The sequence below is a fragment of the Ptiloglossa arizonensis genome, chromosome 7, assembly GCF_051014685.1.
Source record: "Ptiloglossa arizonensis isolate GNS036 chromosome 7, iyPtiAriz1_principal, whole genome shotgun sequence".
Classification (NCBI taxonomy): Eukaryota; Metazoa; Arthropoda; class Insecta; order Hymenoptera; family Colletidae; genus Ptiloglossa; species Ptiloglossa arizonensis.
This window is the reverse complement of record NC_135054.1, coordinates 24,782,092-24,795,337: the sequence shown is the minus strand read 5'-3', so window position 1 is coordinate 24,795,337 and position 13,246 is coordinate 24,782,092. Positions and strand designations below refer to the sequence as shown.

Sequence of the window (13,246 nt, the reverse complement as noted above, 5' to 3'; positions counted from 1 at the left end):
TACTCGCAACTTCTACAATTCCATTTTCAAACGCATCATTCCGCTACATTTTACTTGTGATTTCGTCGTCAGTTAAGTTAATGCTCTTCTTTTCTCGTCGAACTGTTATTGAAATATTTTTCTCTACGCGATTCGCGAATCATCATTCACGTTTTATTAAATTTAACCAACACTGATCGAAGGATAGAAACCCAATTTGTTTGGTGGCCCTGGGTGGGTTTGAATTCAGTCCACGTTTTTCTAATTCTATTCGTGACTAGATCCACACTCATCCAAGGAAACCGAGCCTCAAAGTCGATCTTAAAGGATGAATTTGTTTCTTGGACTTGAAGGAAATATATATTTAAATCTTTTGTAAGAACTTTTTTTTCCATCTCATAAATTTTATTGACATTAAAAAAGGTAAATAATATTGAAAAAAATAAAGAAAAAGAGTTACAAAATTTACATTTATTAGGTAAATAGATATCTGTTTATATTATATCGGTACTATATGAAAAGGGAAGCGAAACGTTCTGTATTATTTTACATTAAACTTCAATGGCGTTTGCTCATCATCAAATTATTTTGATGTATACAAATATTTTACAAGGTTATACACCTAAAATGTATATGTTTGCATATTGATCGATAGATTTGATTTTATTAATATTTACGCTATTTTATATTGCTATAAAATACACAAGAGATTTTCGAGTTTCAAGCTAATGGCTGCAGGACTCTATTCTGTTTCTTTGTGTGTGAACACCTGCTGTGTTTCCCCACCAACGATCTTCCGCTTTTCGATCGTATAAATAATTTTGCCCCTAACCTCTCCCATATCTTTGTCATCATTGAACAACTGTGAAGATTTACCTGTACCTTATAACTTTAATTTTTTAATAGGGAGTTCGACAAAAATTCACTTACTTTCAAAATTTATAGAAAATTTTTGATTTCATCTTCATATTCTTGTTTTGATTTTTTATTTAATCTGCTCGACTAATACACTCGATGTATTCACTTATATACTCGATTGAAAGAATAAAAATTAAAACATATGAAAAAATAAAAAAAGAGGTCTTTGTCATGAAATAAAAATGATCAATTTCATTTTTTGTTAAATATTTTGCACTGTATTATGAACAATGCACAAATAGTGTTAACTGCAGAAATATTACTACATCTACATAAAACTAATAATGATACCATGACTATTTCTTGTATTATTCATACATATTTAGCGAATTAAGTGTATATGTAAATAATGTGTGCGCACATACATATATGTTAACCACATGCGCGTACGCATATTGTCCATAATATGCACATCATATTCCATATACAATTCTGAAAATGTTCAATCGAATTAATTCCTATAATAATATAGATTTATGATCATTTTTATAATAATATATATAAATAACTTCAAGTCTGAAAGATTTAAAAAAATATGAAATCTAAGTAAAACGTTTTAAGTTTATTACAAGTTCTCACAAAGTATCAACTTTTATGTGTCAATTTTATGTTGTAAATAAAGGTATACTGATAATACATTGTATAATACGATTTTTTTTTTAACATCAGTAACCTATGTATCAGGTGTTTTGAGATTCTAAACTTAATTGTGCTATACAAGTATGCTCATCTTGATTTTCAGCTTCGTGAATTATCTCTGGATTAGAACGCATTTCGTCAATTGCTCGTTTGATCTGAACGCGCAATTGGCCAGCAACTTTTCGTACTGCCGCATAATTTTGTTTTATTTGCTTTATACACGGCAATAAACCTTTCCATGGAGCAGCACTCGTATGAGCAAGATAAAGTTCTTTCCATAATTGAATACTAATTGGTGCGACACTAGGCCAAATAACGCCTGGATTTGATTCGTATAATGGATTTAACCATTTCTCTAGTACTTCTGGTTGATTTATGTATGACCATAAGCTACATGTTCGTTCCGATAATCGAAGTCCGACTCTTTCTGCTTCTGTATCACCTAAAAACAATGTATGCAAATATTTTGAACACCGCAACAGAGTTGTGTATTAATCATAAAAACAAAATTACTACACACGCACGCGCGCGCGCGTATATATATACCTAGGAATGTTCCATAATCAGAACAATATGCATGATTATATAATTCAATTAATAGTTCTATTGTATATTCGAAGCTAAATTGGAATTGATAATGAAGCTGATAAAGGCAATCTAAAAACAGAAGAAAAGTTGGAGCATGTGTTAGATTTTGTGAATTTGCTGGATGATACGGTCCATGACGTGTGCGGCTAAAAAATTGATGGCCTGCTTGTATCCATTCACGTTCGATCAAAGCTTGAAGACCACGCACTGTTCTGCAGTCAGGATTTAATATTGCTTGTGCTAAGCTAGTTACTACTAAAGTAGAATCTCTACCAGCGCTTCCTGTTCAAAATGTAAGAACATCATTGAAATGGACATAAAAATTATCATAGTAAATATAATTATATTTGTTGTTTAATTATTTTATGATTGTATACCGTGAACTAATACAGCTGCAACTTCTTGATGAAGACATTGAGCAGTTACACAAGCAGCATTTAAAGCACTTTGTACAGCAGATAACCACCCACTATTATCAAGTCTTGAAAGCCACTGAGAAGTAGAACACGTTATGTCGTTACAAGCTTCTATCAATTTAAAAAAACTATCTGCTAAATCGTGTGGACGCGGAACTGCTTTGTGCACTTTCCGCCATTGTGGATAAGCAGCATCCATTTCTGTACCACCACCTCTGGCTCTTGAGCTTTGAGCTTGACTAATAGATCTTGTATCTACTATATAACTATCAAGAAATCATATGTTAGTAATACAATTTAAACTGAAAACAATCTTACTATTATTCATAAATTGAATAATCAACATTACAAATAATATTATATTTGAAATCTTTAAAAAGATGTACAATATTAATATTTACCCACGTCTTCCTGGACCTAACACTGCATTTAACAATCTTTCATCTTCTTTACATCTTTTACCAGTAGAACCGCACATTGGTTGACTACTTCTTAACAAGATACTCTGTGATAATTATTAAAACCTCATTAAATGCCTACAGTATACACTTATTTTTGTCTTTTGTTTTGTTACTTTGTATAATATTATTTCATACCCCTCCTTCGTGCCTGTAACATAAAACAGGAAATCTTCCACCATCTCTAAAACTAGCAGAAGATATAATAATTTTATCCTCTATGTGACGTGGTACTATAACAGCAGAAGGATAAGAATTGCAAACTTTATAGTCTTTATTTAAATAACTGATGCGCCACTCGTCTGCATGTGCAGTTAATAATCTGGACCATTCTGAAACAGGAGTGAATGCAGTCCAACCATCTTCTATTTGTATTGGGATGTTATTAGTGGTTTGTGGCCGATTGAAAAAAGGATACTGTAAGGTTTGCTCTGCAACAAAGAGAAAAAATAAGTTAAGGTCGGTAATAAACTGTTAAGATATTTTACGAGTAAAATTGAACACTGCACCTTGCGATGTTAACTTTTCTATGGATAATGCAACATTCATTAAGTCATCTGTAGAAGTAATATCCAATTGGAGAATTCGAAAATCTTTACATTTCAATATAATACTACCACCTGGACTTTGGGTATTCAATTTTTTCTCTATGAGATCAATGTTTCGATACAGCAGCTAAAAAAATATTGAGAGAAAATTATATAAATGAATAAATGTTTTATTCTAAAGTAATAAACATGTTATTCAAAATAATGATATATAATAATAAAATACTGTTCATTGTAAAATGTACCCAGAGCTCTTGTCTATCGTCTTGTCGCGAAGAGCAAAGAAGATGGTGACTACTAATACACAGTGTCCCATCTATAGATTTACTATTTCCATCACTTTTATTTATTAACACAACATTATCAAGGTTTGGAATTAATATTAAGTCGCTAAGTTCCATTATGTGCTTTAATCAAAGATTTTAAGTATCAATCGTTACTGATTTTAAAACAAACGTAAATGTTTTGACAGCTCTGCATAACCTAACGTCGTTGTCTTATAGTTATCATAGAACAAATTTTATTTAATAAGTTGTATAAAACAAGTATGAACTTATAGAAAATTTTGTAAACTTTTTGAATTCTTTATTTGCCTTTTTATAATATATTCATTCTTCAATGATATTTTAGCTTAAATTAAAAAAATCAGTTGTCAATAATCACACTGCTGTTTACTTTTCGTATACTCAACACTATATATTTTACAGCACACTTTATCGTTCTCCATGTATGCACTGTTAGTTTGCCGCCAGTCGCATAGGAGAACACAGAGGGAAGCACGTTATTTTGCGTTCATATAACCTACTATGCAACATAACCTAATGCTTAAGAAAGTAATACTTTATACTGCGATTTCTTGGTACACTTATTAAGAAATATGGTGAGATTTATTAATAAAGGATCACCAAATATTGTTCATTCATATTTTCATTATTAGATATATATATTTAACATATACAAAAAAATGTTGAAAGTATTTGAATATGTTTAAATCTACAATAACTGAAACAGCAATGAACATTGTACTGAAGAGTAATTGTTTGTAGTAACTCTTCAAGAAGTTTTATTTCATTGAAATTGCTCTAAAACAATTTATGTGGAAATGTGAAAAATGAAATGTTTATACCTTTCATGTAAAAGCTAACCTCTTTTAATGAAAAAAGGATCAGGTATGATTATTACAGAACGATACTTGGGTTTAAAAAATGTATACCTACGTTATACGATGGACATATACTTAAATAATTAAGTAAATAAATAATATCATATATACATATATTTATTGTGTACAAATAATATAGGTACGTATTGCTAAGTAAAGAAGTGTTTACATTATAGAAATGTAAAAATTTGGGAAAAAATTGACCAGTGTTATTTTTAATAGCCTGTAAATACAAAATACCACGTGGTTTACTAGTTAGAAATATTGCCGAGAGATGGAGACATCAGCGATCAGAAAGTGGACATCTAGGAGGGGGTAAGAATGCTCATGCTTTTTCATCTAATGTCGTATTGGTAAGTGATATATCTCGCTTATCCATGTTGTTTGGGATTTGTATGGAAGGTCGTTTATTCGACGTGCAGAATATATTTGAGAAGTTCTAAAACATCCACAACTATTTTGCCATTTAAAGACCTGGTTTATGTGCGAACTCCATAGATGGTAATTGTCTTGCCTGTGTTCATTATAATACAGGATATAGTCTCAAACTCTTCTGTATAGTTACTATTATTATATACTATCATCAATCAATAAATAGTGCAATAGCTTTGTTCTAGAAACATTTATTGATCGTGTCTGAGGTAAAATTTTTAATTATTTTCTACTTATTAATGTTGTATTTCATATAATACTATAAATATATATTTTAAGCAAAATTCCAATGAGCGCAAACACATTTTTTTATAATGTTCTCATCTCATTGTTAAATCTAATTAGTCTATTTTAATGCATTTGAAAATGAATAAATTGATAAATAAAACATTAGTATTGTTTAAGATTATTTGGACAAATATATAATGCATTATTCTTTTATTCGTCTTTTATGAATTTTTCATTCTTTGTACAAAAATGGACGCGTTAACTTTTCTATTATATAACTTACTTATTAAAGTTTGTGTCTATATTTGATAGATTTGTATGATAATGTAACGGGTTTTATTAAAATGTATATTTATAACACAAAAACATAGAAATTCTTTGTTTTTTGTTTAAAATCCAGTATTATAAATCAAGGGCTACTTATAAATTTTATCTTAATAGGAAAAATAATCTTTTGTAATTTATAAATTTCCTATTCTAATTGTCTTATTTTCTATTTCTATGTTGAAGTTAACATATATTCAAATAAACGCATGCGATGAATCAAAATGACATCTATAGAGGTCGAAGGAAGTTTAAAAAATTCACCACAATTACAAAAGCCAGCTATACCGGAACCACAGAAGGAAAATTCACAGTTGTTGGATATTCAAAATGATCTAAGCAATTCCATTGATGCATCCTTCAAAGAACAAAGTAAAATCTTAATTGCAGATAAAATTAATACTATTAAAAACATTGTGGATGCTATAAACAAAAAAAGAAATGAAATTGAAGAGGAGGTGATTATTTTAGAAAGCGATAAGGAAGAAGTTAATTGTAACATAGATAAAATAGAACATGTTCAGAACACGGGAAAATTAAATATAATTTCCACTGTATTGAAAAATGATTCCAAGATTAATAAGAGTGATAACACAAAAGAAACTACAGTCAGGAGTGGCAATAATTTAAAAAGAAAGCAACGAAATTTTAGGTGAGTGTAGATAGTTTCTGATTATAATAATTTTTTTTTTATTCTTCAACAGAATCTGTATCCATTTTAATACCATTTGTTTTATTTTGATAAAAGTTAGCCTAAAGCATTTTAGGTCATTACAAAGTAAACTAATATTCTTCCAAATTTTTGAAGTCAAGAATATTTTACAGAATGATGTATCAATTATATATGTATAATGAAATTAAAATATTAAATTACGTTTTTAGTTCTCAAGAAGGAGATTTACTATCTGAAGAAAATAATCACAGGAGTAAAAGAAAAAAAAGAAATACGAGCGATAGATTTTGTTGGCGTTGTCACAAAGAATCTGTAGAAGCTCATTGTAGTGCTTGTCCTCGATCATGGCATCGCAGGTGCATTGGGATGCAACCACCATCCATTCAAAATTGGATATGTGGAGAATGTGCAGCTATTTTGCAAGCAGAAAATGCAGAAACTCGTTCTATGGCTATGGCACAATTATCAGTCGATCAGTTGTGTTTATTATTAAAGCATGTGGTTGAAATAATGAGCGAGTATCCTGGTGTAGGTATTACTTTCTTATTTGCATTAACATTTTGTTCTTCTATCTAATTAAATTTGAGCGGCTATTTGTTACAGTCAGAACCGTTCTGGAAACCAGTAGAACTTTCTGAGGCGCCAAATTACCTGGATTATGTGGTAAAACCAATGGATTTGAGTCTTTTGGAATCAAACGTCCGGGCTAAACTCTATGGTAGCACGGATGCGTTTATGGCTGATGCTAAATGGATACAGCATAACTGTATTGTATTTAATACGTGTACGTAATACATCGTAGATTAAGTTATATTAAGTAAGTAAATAGCCATTATAAAATTTCATTTAAATTACACAGGCGGTGGTGTGTATACCGATACATCTAAATTAACAAATGCCGCGAAACAGGTAATTAAATTGGCGCGTCAGGAAGTATCAGAAATCGAAGCTTGCCCTGATTGTTATGCTCATGGAAGGAACTTATCAAGACCACAGCCGTCGTGGTTTATCGAACCCTGTCGTCGTCCTCATCCACTTGTGTGGGCCAAATTGAAAGGTTTTCCATTCTGGCCAGCAAAAGCTATGTCTCGAATAAACTCTCAAGGTTTCGTAGACGTACGTTTCTTTGGTGAACACGATCGTGCGTGGGTATCGCCACGAGATTTGTTCTTATACTCCGAAGAACCTCCTGTTCCATTGCCACGTAAACGGAGATTGGATATGGAAGAATGTGTTAGAGAAATTACTCGACATTGTCGAAAGCTCGAGCTTGTATTTGGTGAATTTAAATTTGCGCCTCCTAAAGTGCAATATAATCCGCATGACCCAATGCAAATAAAGTTAATGTTACCAAATTATGATCCTCTTCGTTTCAATAACTATACTTCTTCACAATTTTTGATTCCTAAGAAAAAACCATTTCTCAAAAAACGATTACATGTTAAAACTAAGTCACAAAGTGATTCAGACAAAACAGACAATTCTGACATTGAGAATAAGCTGTTAGTTGATTTTGACGCAAGTTCTGAACAAAACAAAATTAAAAATAAATTACCAAAAATAGAAGAACTTGGTCAGTTGAACGAAGTCGAATTGATCTTGATTACGCGCGACGGTTCTAATACTTCTACGAATTTAAACAAGACAATAGCTGAAAAACATAAGGAAGAGGACAAAAAACTCGATAAAAATGCATTAACAAATCCAAAATTGGCGAAAAAAGAAGAAGTGAAACCTGGAACGAGTAAAACCACCATAATCGATCGAAATGAAAGTAACACAAATAAAAGCGATCTAAGTGAAGTAGATGTTCAAATAGTTGAAAAAAATAATAATTCTGCTAGCGTAACAAACGATAATACAAAATCTTTAGTAAACTTGTCGAAACAGGCAGTAACATCTTTAAACAGGCACTCGACGGACGACGTTCAAACGCCCAAAAAAGAATCGTCTCTCTTAAAAGTTAATGTCAATAAAGAAGATGCCAATCAAAATTTGTCACATCCACAAAGAAATAGCTTTAAAGGTACTAAAAATGTAACGAAAGTTTATAAACCAAAAACTAGAATGGTTGATAAAGTGAATGCTGAGAAGGCTTTAAGATCTATCGCAAATGAACAACATCAGAAATCAACTACGACGGAATCAACAATTTCTCTTAAAGAGAGTGATGCCGTATCATCGAAAGACACTTCAAAAAATTGTAATAATAATAGTTTAATATCGTCGTCTGATTCGATATCAAACAATAAAACTCAAGATGACATTGGTGACGCTCAGATGACTAAAAAAAATGCAATGGATCAATCTGTTGCATTACTTTTGGTTGTAAACAATGGTATTCCTGGTGTCATGAAAAAATCTATTGATGGTTTGTCGGTATCTGAGAAAGGAAAAAGTACCCATGTTGCAACGATTCAACAGGCATCGAAAGATACGGTGCAAGTGTCACATCCAAGAAAAGAAAGTAAAGCCAGGAAATCATTTCCTAATAAGACACGCACTTGTCCGCAACCTGTTCCACACTCGTCTGCAAGTGTATTGTCAAATTCGATTAATTCTATGGTTTATATTCCGCCTCATCAGGCTGAAAATTGTGTTGAATATCAAATGGTTCCACCAGAAGCAGGACCTATTAGTGCTCGTTTGTATCACGATGCTCGTGATTTGGCTAGAAAAATGGCACAGTTAATGACAGAGGCGTATAAAGAAGCAGCTCAAGAGAATCAAAATTGTGAAAATGCTACATCCGATAATCATAAAGCAACAACTTATTTTTTACAATTACAAATGGAACGTATGAGATGGCAACATCAACAAGAACTCAACGAACTGAGACACAATGCTAGTATGTCATTTTTATTCATAGCGTGCATTTGTATGTTTTTCTGGTGTATTCAAATGTACTAAAAAATTGTTTCACTTTTTTCTTACTAGTAAAGGATATATATATAAATTTTTAAATGTTTCTCATTACAGGTCGATTATTAAAAGAAATGCAAACAAGTTTAGAAGCTGAACGGTTACGTGCTATTGAAGAAATTCGTAGGGAAACAGAAGAAGAAAAATTACGATGTATTGAAGAAACTAAACGTAAACAATGGTGTGCAATGTGTTGGCGAGAAGCACTGTTTTATTGTTGTTGGAATACAGCATATTGCGACTATTCCTGCCAACAATCGCATTGGCCAATACATATGAGAACATGTGCTCAAAAACCTTCGTTCACTACTGTCGTTACTAGTTCTCCTTCAAATTCAAATCAACAGCAAACGATGCCAAGACTTATGATAAATACACAACATGTGACATCAAACATACGGAGGGCCTAAAACGCATCAGTCTAAGTCCTTGAAATTGAAGTAAGAAGTCTAATACATTATAAATACTTGTTCTCTAAGTTTTGATAATATCGTTAGATTTTTATTCCATTGCTGTTGCGTCTTGTGTTTCCATATAAGTGGTATAATTATAATTACAATGTTACACAAAATAGTACTTTATACAACACTTTTTGTAATGTAAAAATACAACCGATAAAAAATAAAAAATTAATTGATAAAGGTATAGAACATAAAATATTTCCTTAACCTGTTAGGACAGATGGAACCATAGACTTATTATTAGTTTTATAATAGAATGTAAATCACAAAGTAAGATACTAACAACGGCATTTTTTATATCCATATAATAGAATGTTAAAAAGTTGATAATTTAATCCATAAATTATTTAAATTGCTGTGTTGTACGATGGATCTATCTTGAATTATTAATTTATGTTAGGTATGGAACATATAATTTTCAGAGAGTGAAAACAAACATCTTTTCCCATTTTACAAATTTTTATCAACAGAATCATTAAACACCATTAGCCATAAAACATATTTTCTTTATTTTTTTCGGAGCCCCATGTCATTTCTACATCCCACTCTGTGCGCGCGCGTGTGTGTGTGAGGACCGATTAGAAGGGAAAGTAGATACGTGAGACATTTATACATGGGACAACGCTGTATTACAATAATACAGCGCACGAATCGGAACTACCTACCGTTAAAATACAAATTTTATCTATTTTATTTTAATAAAAATTCTTCCGATCATTTCAGGCATGTAGATATTTTAACAATTCCTTTGTTAATTCTTCCATTAATTGTTCATGCTTTACAAAAATACGGCTTATATTCACGTCATAAAGTTGCTTTCTTTTCATTTATCTACGAATAGAAGTACGCGTCGAGCATGAACTAAGCTTAATCTACTTTAAAATCGATCGGTAAAAAGGAATTTTTAAATATGTATAGAATATGATATATTGATTAACTGTCCAGTACAGTAATCCTCGGTATCAAGATAGAATTTTGAGAGTGTATCGATAAAAGCCGACTGGCCACCGAGAACGTTCCTTTCTCCTCGCATCGATTTAAAAATTTTGTACATTTTTCATTACATTTCCATGATATTGTTATCAATGGTTTGGCAAGGAAGGTTGTCCCGAGGAAATCATAATACCTTCAAGTAAGGTTATGTTGGGGCTTAGCTTCATCGAGAAAACCTTGCTAATTCATTGACAAAATTTTTACGACATAAAAAAAAAATGCATTGCATTAATGTAAAACATTGGCGCGCATTCGATACCGTTTTGAAGCTTCGACCACATAAAATCGAATGCCCAGCTACCGACGTAATGTTGATCGGATTCTGATAACAAATTTTGAATCCGATTTCGAATTAAGGTAGCTGACAGATCCGATTGTTTCGTCTTGAAACCGAGGATTACTTGTATCATTTATGAATTTATAGCCAATTTATACTTTATATAGATTTTTTTATTTTCTTGTTGTAGTTACATGTTTATTTAGCTTTCTTGCTTTTAATTTTTCTCATGTAAAATTCAAGTTCCTTTCCTTCAAGTATGTAACCATCTGCTCGACCACATTGACCTGGCCTACTTGCTATACAAGCTGAAATTTATAATAATTTAAAACTTATGATATTGCAAAAACCTTAATTTCTAATATTTCCAACCCTTTGTGTTTTACCCACACAGCAAACTATAACGAACCACTGTTACTTTCCATGTGAACTGTGTGGATTATAGCATAAACAATAAAGTTATAACGATTTAATAAACAACAGTGGACTGAAATAGATTGCCACGCATTTTACAGAGATACACATTATACGAATGTTATTAAATATGAAATTTTGCTTACCAAGTACACGTCCTGTGGCAAACTGTTCTTCCAGAGCAGATTCTACTTTGGCAAAACGTTGCCTTGCTTTGTACTTGGTTTCTACTCTCTTTGAACGTTTCTTATTTAGAACTTCTTCCTCTGCTTCAGTCTATATATGTTTAATTTGCTTTCTTATTAAAATGTACAATTAATAATAATGCTAGGAATTATAAAGTTAATTAGTGCACATACCAATTTAGCACCTCGTTTTCGTCCCAATGGCAAAACATAATGACTTTCGTACCATTGTCTGAAAGGTGTTGCATCAATAGTGACAATCGCATTCTTCACTAGAGTTTTTGTTCTCACTAATTCATTATTCGATGCATTGTAAACCACATCAATAATACGCGTTTCTCTTGTAGTACATTCAGAACCCCATGAAAAATTTCCTGTGTCTAGACGAAGTGCTCTGTATTTTTTGTTACCACCTCGTGTACGTACCTGATTCACATAGGAACGGAAAAGTTGGCAAAGATTAAACTTGTTTTAAAACAAATAAATTTTATCCGATATGAAATTTCATTCAGTACGCTGTGAGATTTAGGTCAACACAATGGTCAGAGTAGGTAAAGGTATTCATCATATTATTTTACAATTATCTTTGAAAAAATAAAGACTTTTATATATAACACTATATAAGTATACCGTATGAATTCGTTTAGTTCCAAGTTTAGTGTTTGCGGCTGGACGTCCTAACTCAAACTTCCTCTTTTTACGTATGGGCTTCCTTTTGCCACCAGTTGCTCGCCTCTTATGCCAATGATCGCGAGAAATACCTGTAACGGATCATTTCTTTTTCATTTTCTGCATACTAAAATAAACGAATTTGTAAAGGTCGTCTTAATAGTATAACGTATTAATATCGCTTTTAGTATACGAACAATATGTGAAAGTTTGAAAAACGAAAAACGAAAAACACAATAACATATATCATATATTAAATAAATAAAATATTAATCGACACCACTAATAAATTAATTTTTAAGCCATTATATTACACTTATCGAGATAATATACGTATGAACTACAGACATGAACGTGTTTGTAGACTATTTATAATTGCTTATTGAAAACTTTTAAACAGAAAATACGGATTCAAACCGATGAAAACAAAAATCGTATAAAATCGAGGATCTCACCCATATTGCCTAGCTTCAAAAGGAACTCGAATCTACGAAACTCTAGTATGACTTCTTCCTACTTCCGGTATTACCCACCAATGCGAGCGCTCTCTTGTATCAGAAAAGTGAAGTGTGTATAGAAAGGATAAAATAAATCGAATATAGTTTTCCTTATTTTTTGACTGTTTTCAATAACAAACATCTACTGTTTACAGATTTGAAATATCGAGCGTTACAAATTTATTCCATGGGCAAAATCAGTTATACGCGCCACACAAAATGTGCACGAATGCATAAATTAAGTTCGTACGTATCTAAGGATATGAATGTTTCACACGTAAAATTCTTATAAATAAATAGTAGAATTTAACATAACGCGTAAATGTTAAACGAAATTACGTTCAATATACAATAGGAAAAATGATGCGATAATGTATTTATATATTGACAAGTGTTGTCATGAGCACTCACCTTTACAGAAACGTTACAATACGACGGTTAAAATGAAAACTGGAACGTTGCA

The 13,246-nt window shown here is 31.5% G+C and overlaps 3 protein-coding genes and 1 long non-coding RNA gene across 11 annotated transcripts; 1 reads left to right on the top strand and 3 right to left on the bottom strand.

Annotated features, from left to right (window-relative positions):
- Positions 1-5: 5 nt before the first annotated feature.
- LOC143149611 (uncharacterized) lies at positions 6-1,303 on the bottom strand. Its single transcript, XR_012992835.1, has 2 exons — positions 910-1,303; positions 6-841 (listed from the first exon to the last, which is right to left on the bottom strand). It is a non-coding gene; the product is annotated as an uncharacterized LOC143149611 (long non-coding RNA).
- A 135-nt stretch (positions 1,304-1,438) lies between these two features.
- LOC143149500 (myotubularin-related protein 9) lies at positions 1,439-4,241 on the bottom strand. Its single transcript, XM_076316924.1, has 7 exons — positions 3,792-4,241; positions 3,508-3,673; positions 3,137-3,429; positions 2,942-3,045; positions 2,502-2,806; positions 2,083-2,406; positions 1,439-1,978 (listed from the first exon to the last, which is right to left on the bottom strand). The coding sequence occupies exons 1-7, from the start codon at positions 3,945-3,947 to the stop codon at positions 1,578-1,580; spliced, it is 1,749 nt and encodes a 582-aa protein (XP_076173039.1). The 5' UTR covers positions 3,948-4,241; the 3' UTR covers positions 1,439-1,577.
- A 61-nt stretch (positions 4,242-4,302) lies between these two features.
- Zmynd8 (Zinc finger MYND-type containing 8) lies at positions 4,303-9,929 on the top strand. Of its 8 annotated transcripts, none has more exons than XM_076316920.1 (8): positions 4,303-4,847; positions 4,931-5,023; positions 5,111-5,209; positions 5,879-6,344; positions 6,575-6,893; positions 6,969-7,149; positions 7,225-9,213; positions 9,345-9,929. In XM_076316920.1, exons 4-8 carry the CDS (start codon positions 5,917-5,919, stop codon positions 9,695-9,697), a joined length of 3,270 nt encoding a protein of 1,089 aa, XP_076173035.1. In that variant the 5' UTR covers positions 4,303-4,847; positions 4,931-5,023; positions 5,111-5,209; positions 5,879-5,916; the 3' UTR covers positions 9,698-9,929. The 8 variants fall into 8 exon arrangements, with proteins under 8 accessions (XP_076173035.1, XP_076173031.1, XP_076173038.1 ...); XM_076316916.1 differs by having other exon boundaries at positions 5,111-5,349; XM_076316923.1 differs by having other exon boundaries at positions 4,931-5,349; positions 5,879-6,064; positions 6,164-6,344.
- A 1,240-nt stretch (positions 9,930-11,169) lies between these two features.
- Rps8 (ribosomal protein S8) lies at positions 11,170-12,773 on the bottom strand. Its single transcript, XM_076316932.1, has 5 exons — positions 12,742-12,773; positions 12,248-12,378; positions 11,792-12,043; positions 11,579-11,708; positions 11,170-11,326 (listed from the first exon to the last, which is right to left on the bottom strand). Exons 1-5 carry the CDS (start codon positions 12,743-12,745, stop codon positions 11,217-11,219), a joined length of 627 nt encoding a protein of 208 aa, XP_076173047.1. The 5' UTR covers positions 12,746-12,773; the 3' UTR covers positions 11,170-11,216.
- Positions 12,774-13,246: the final 473 nt, after the last annotated feature.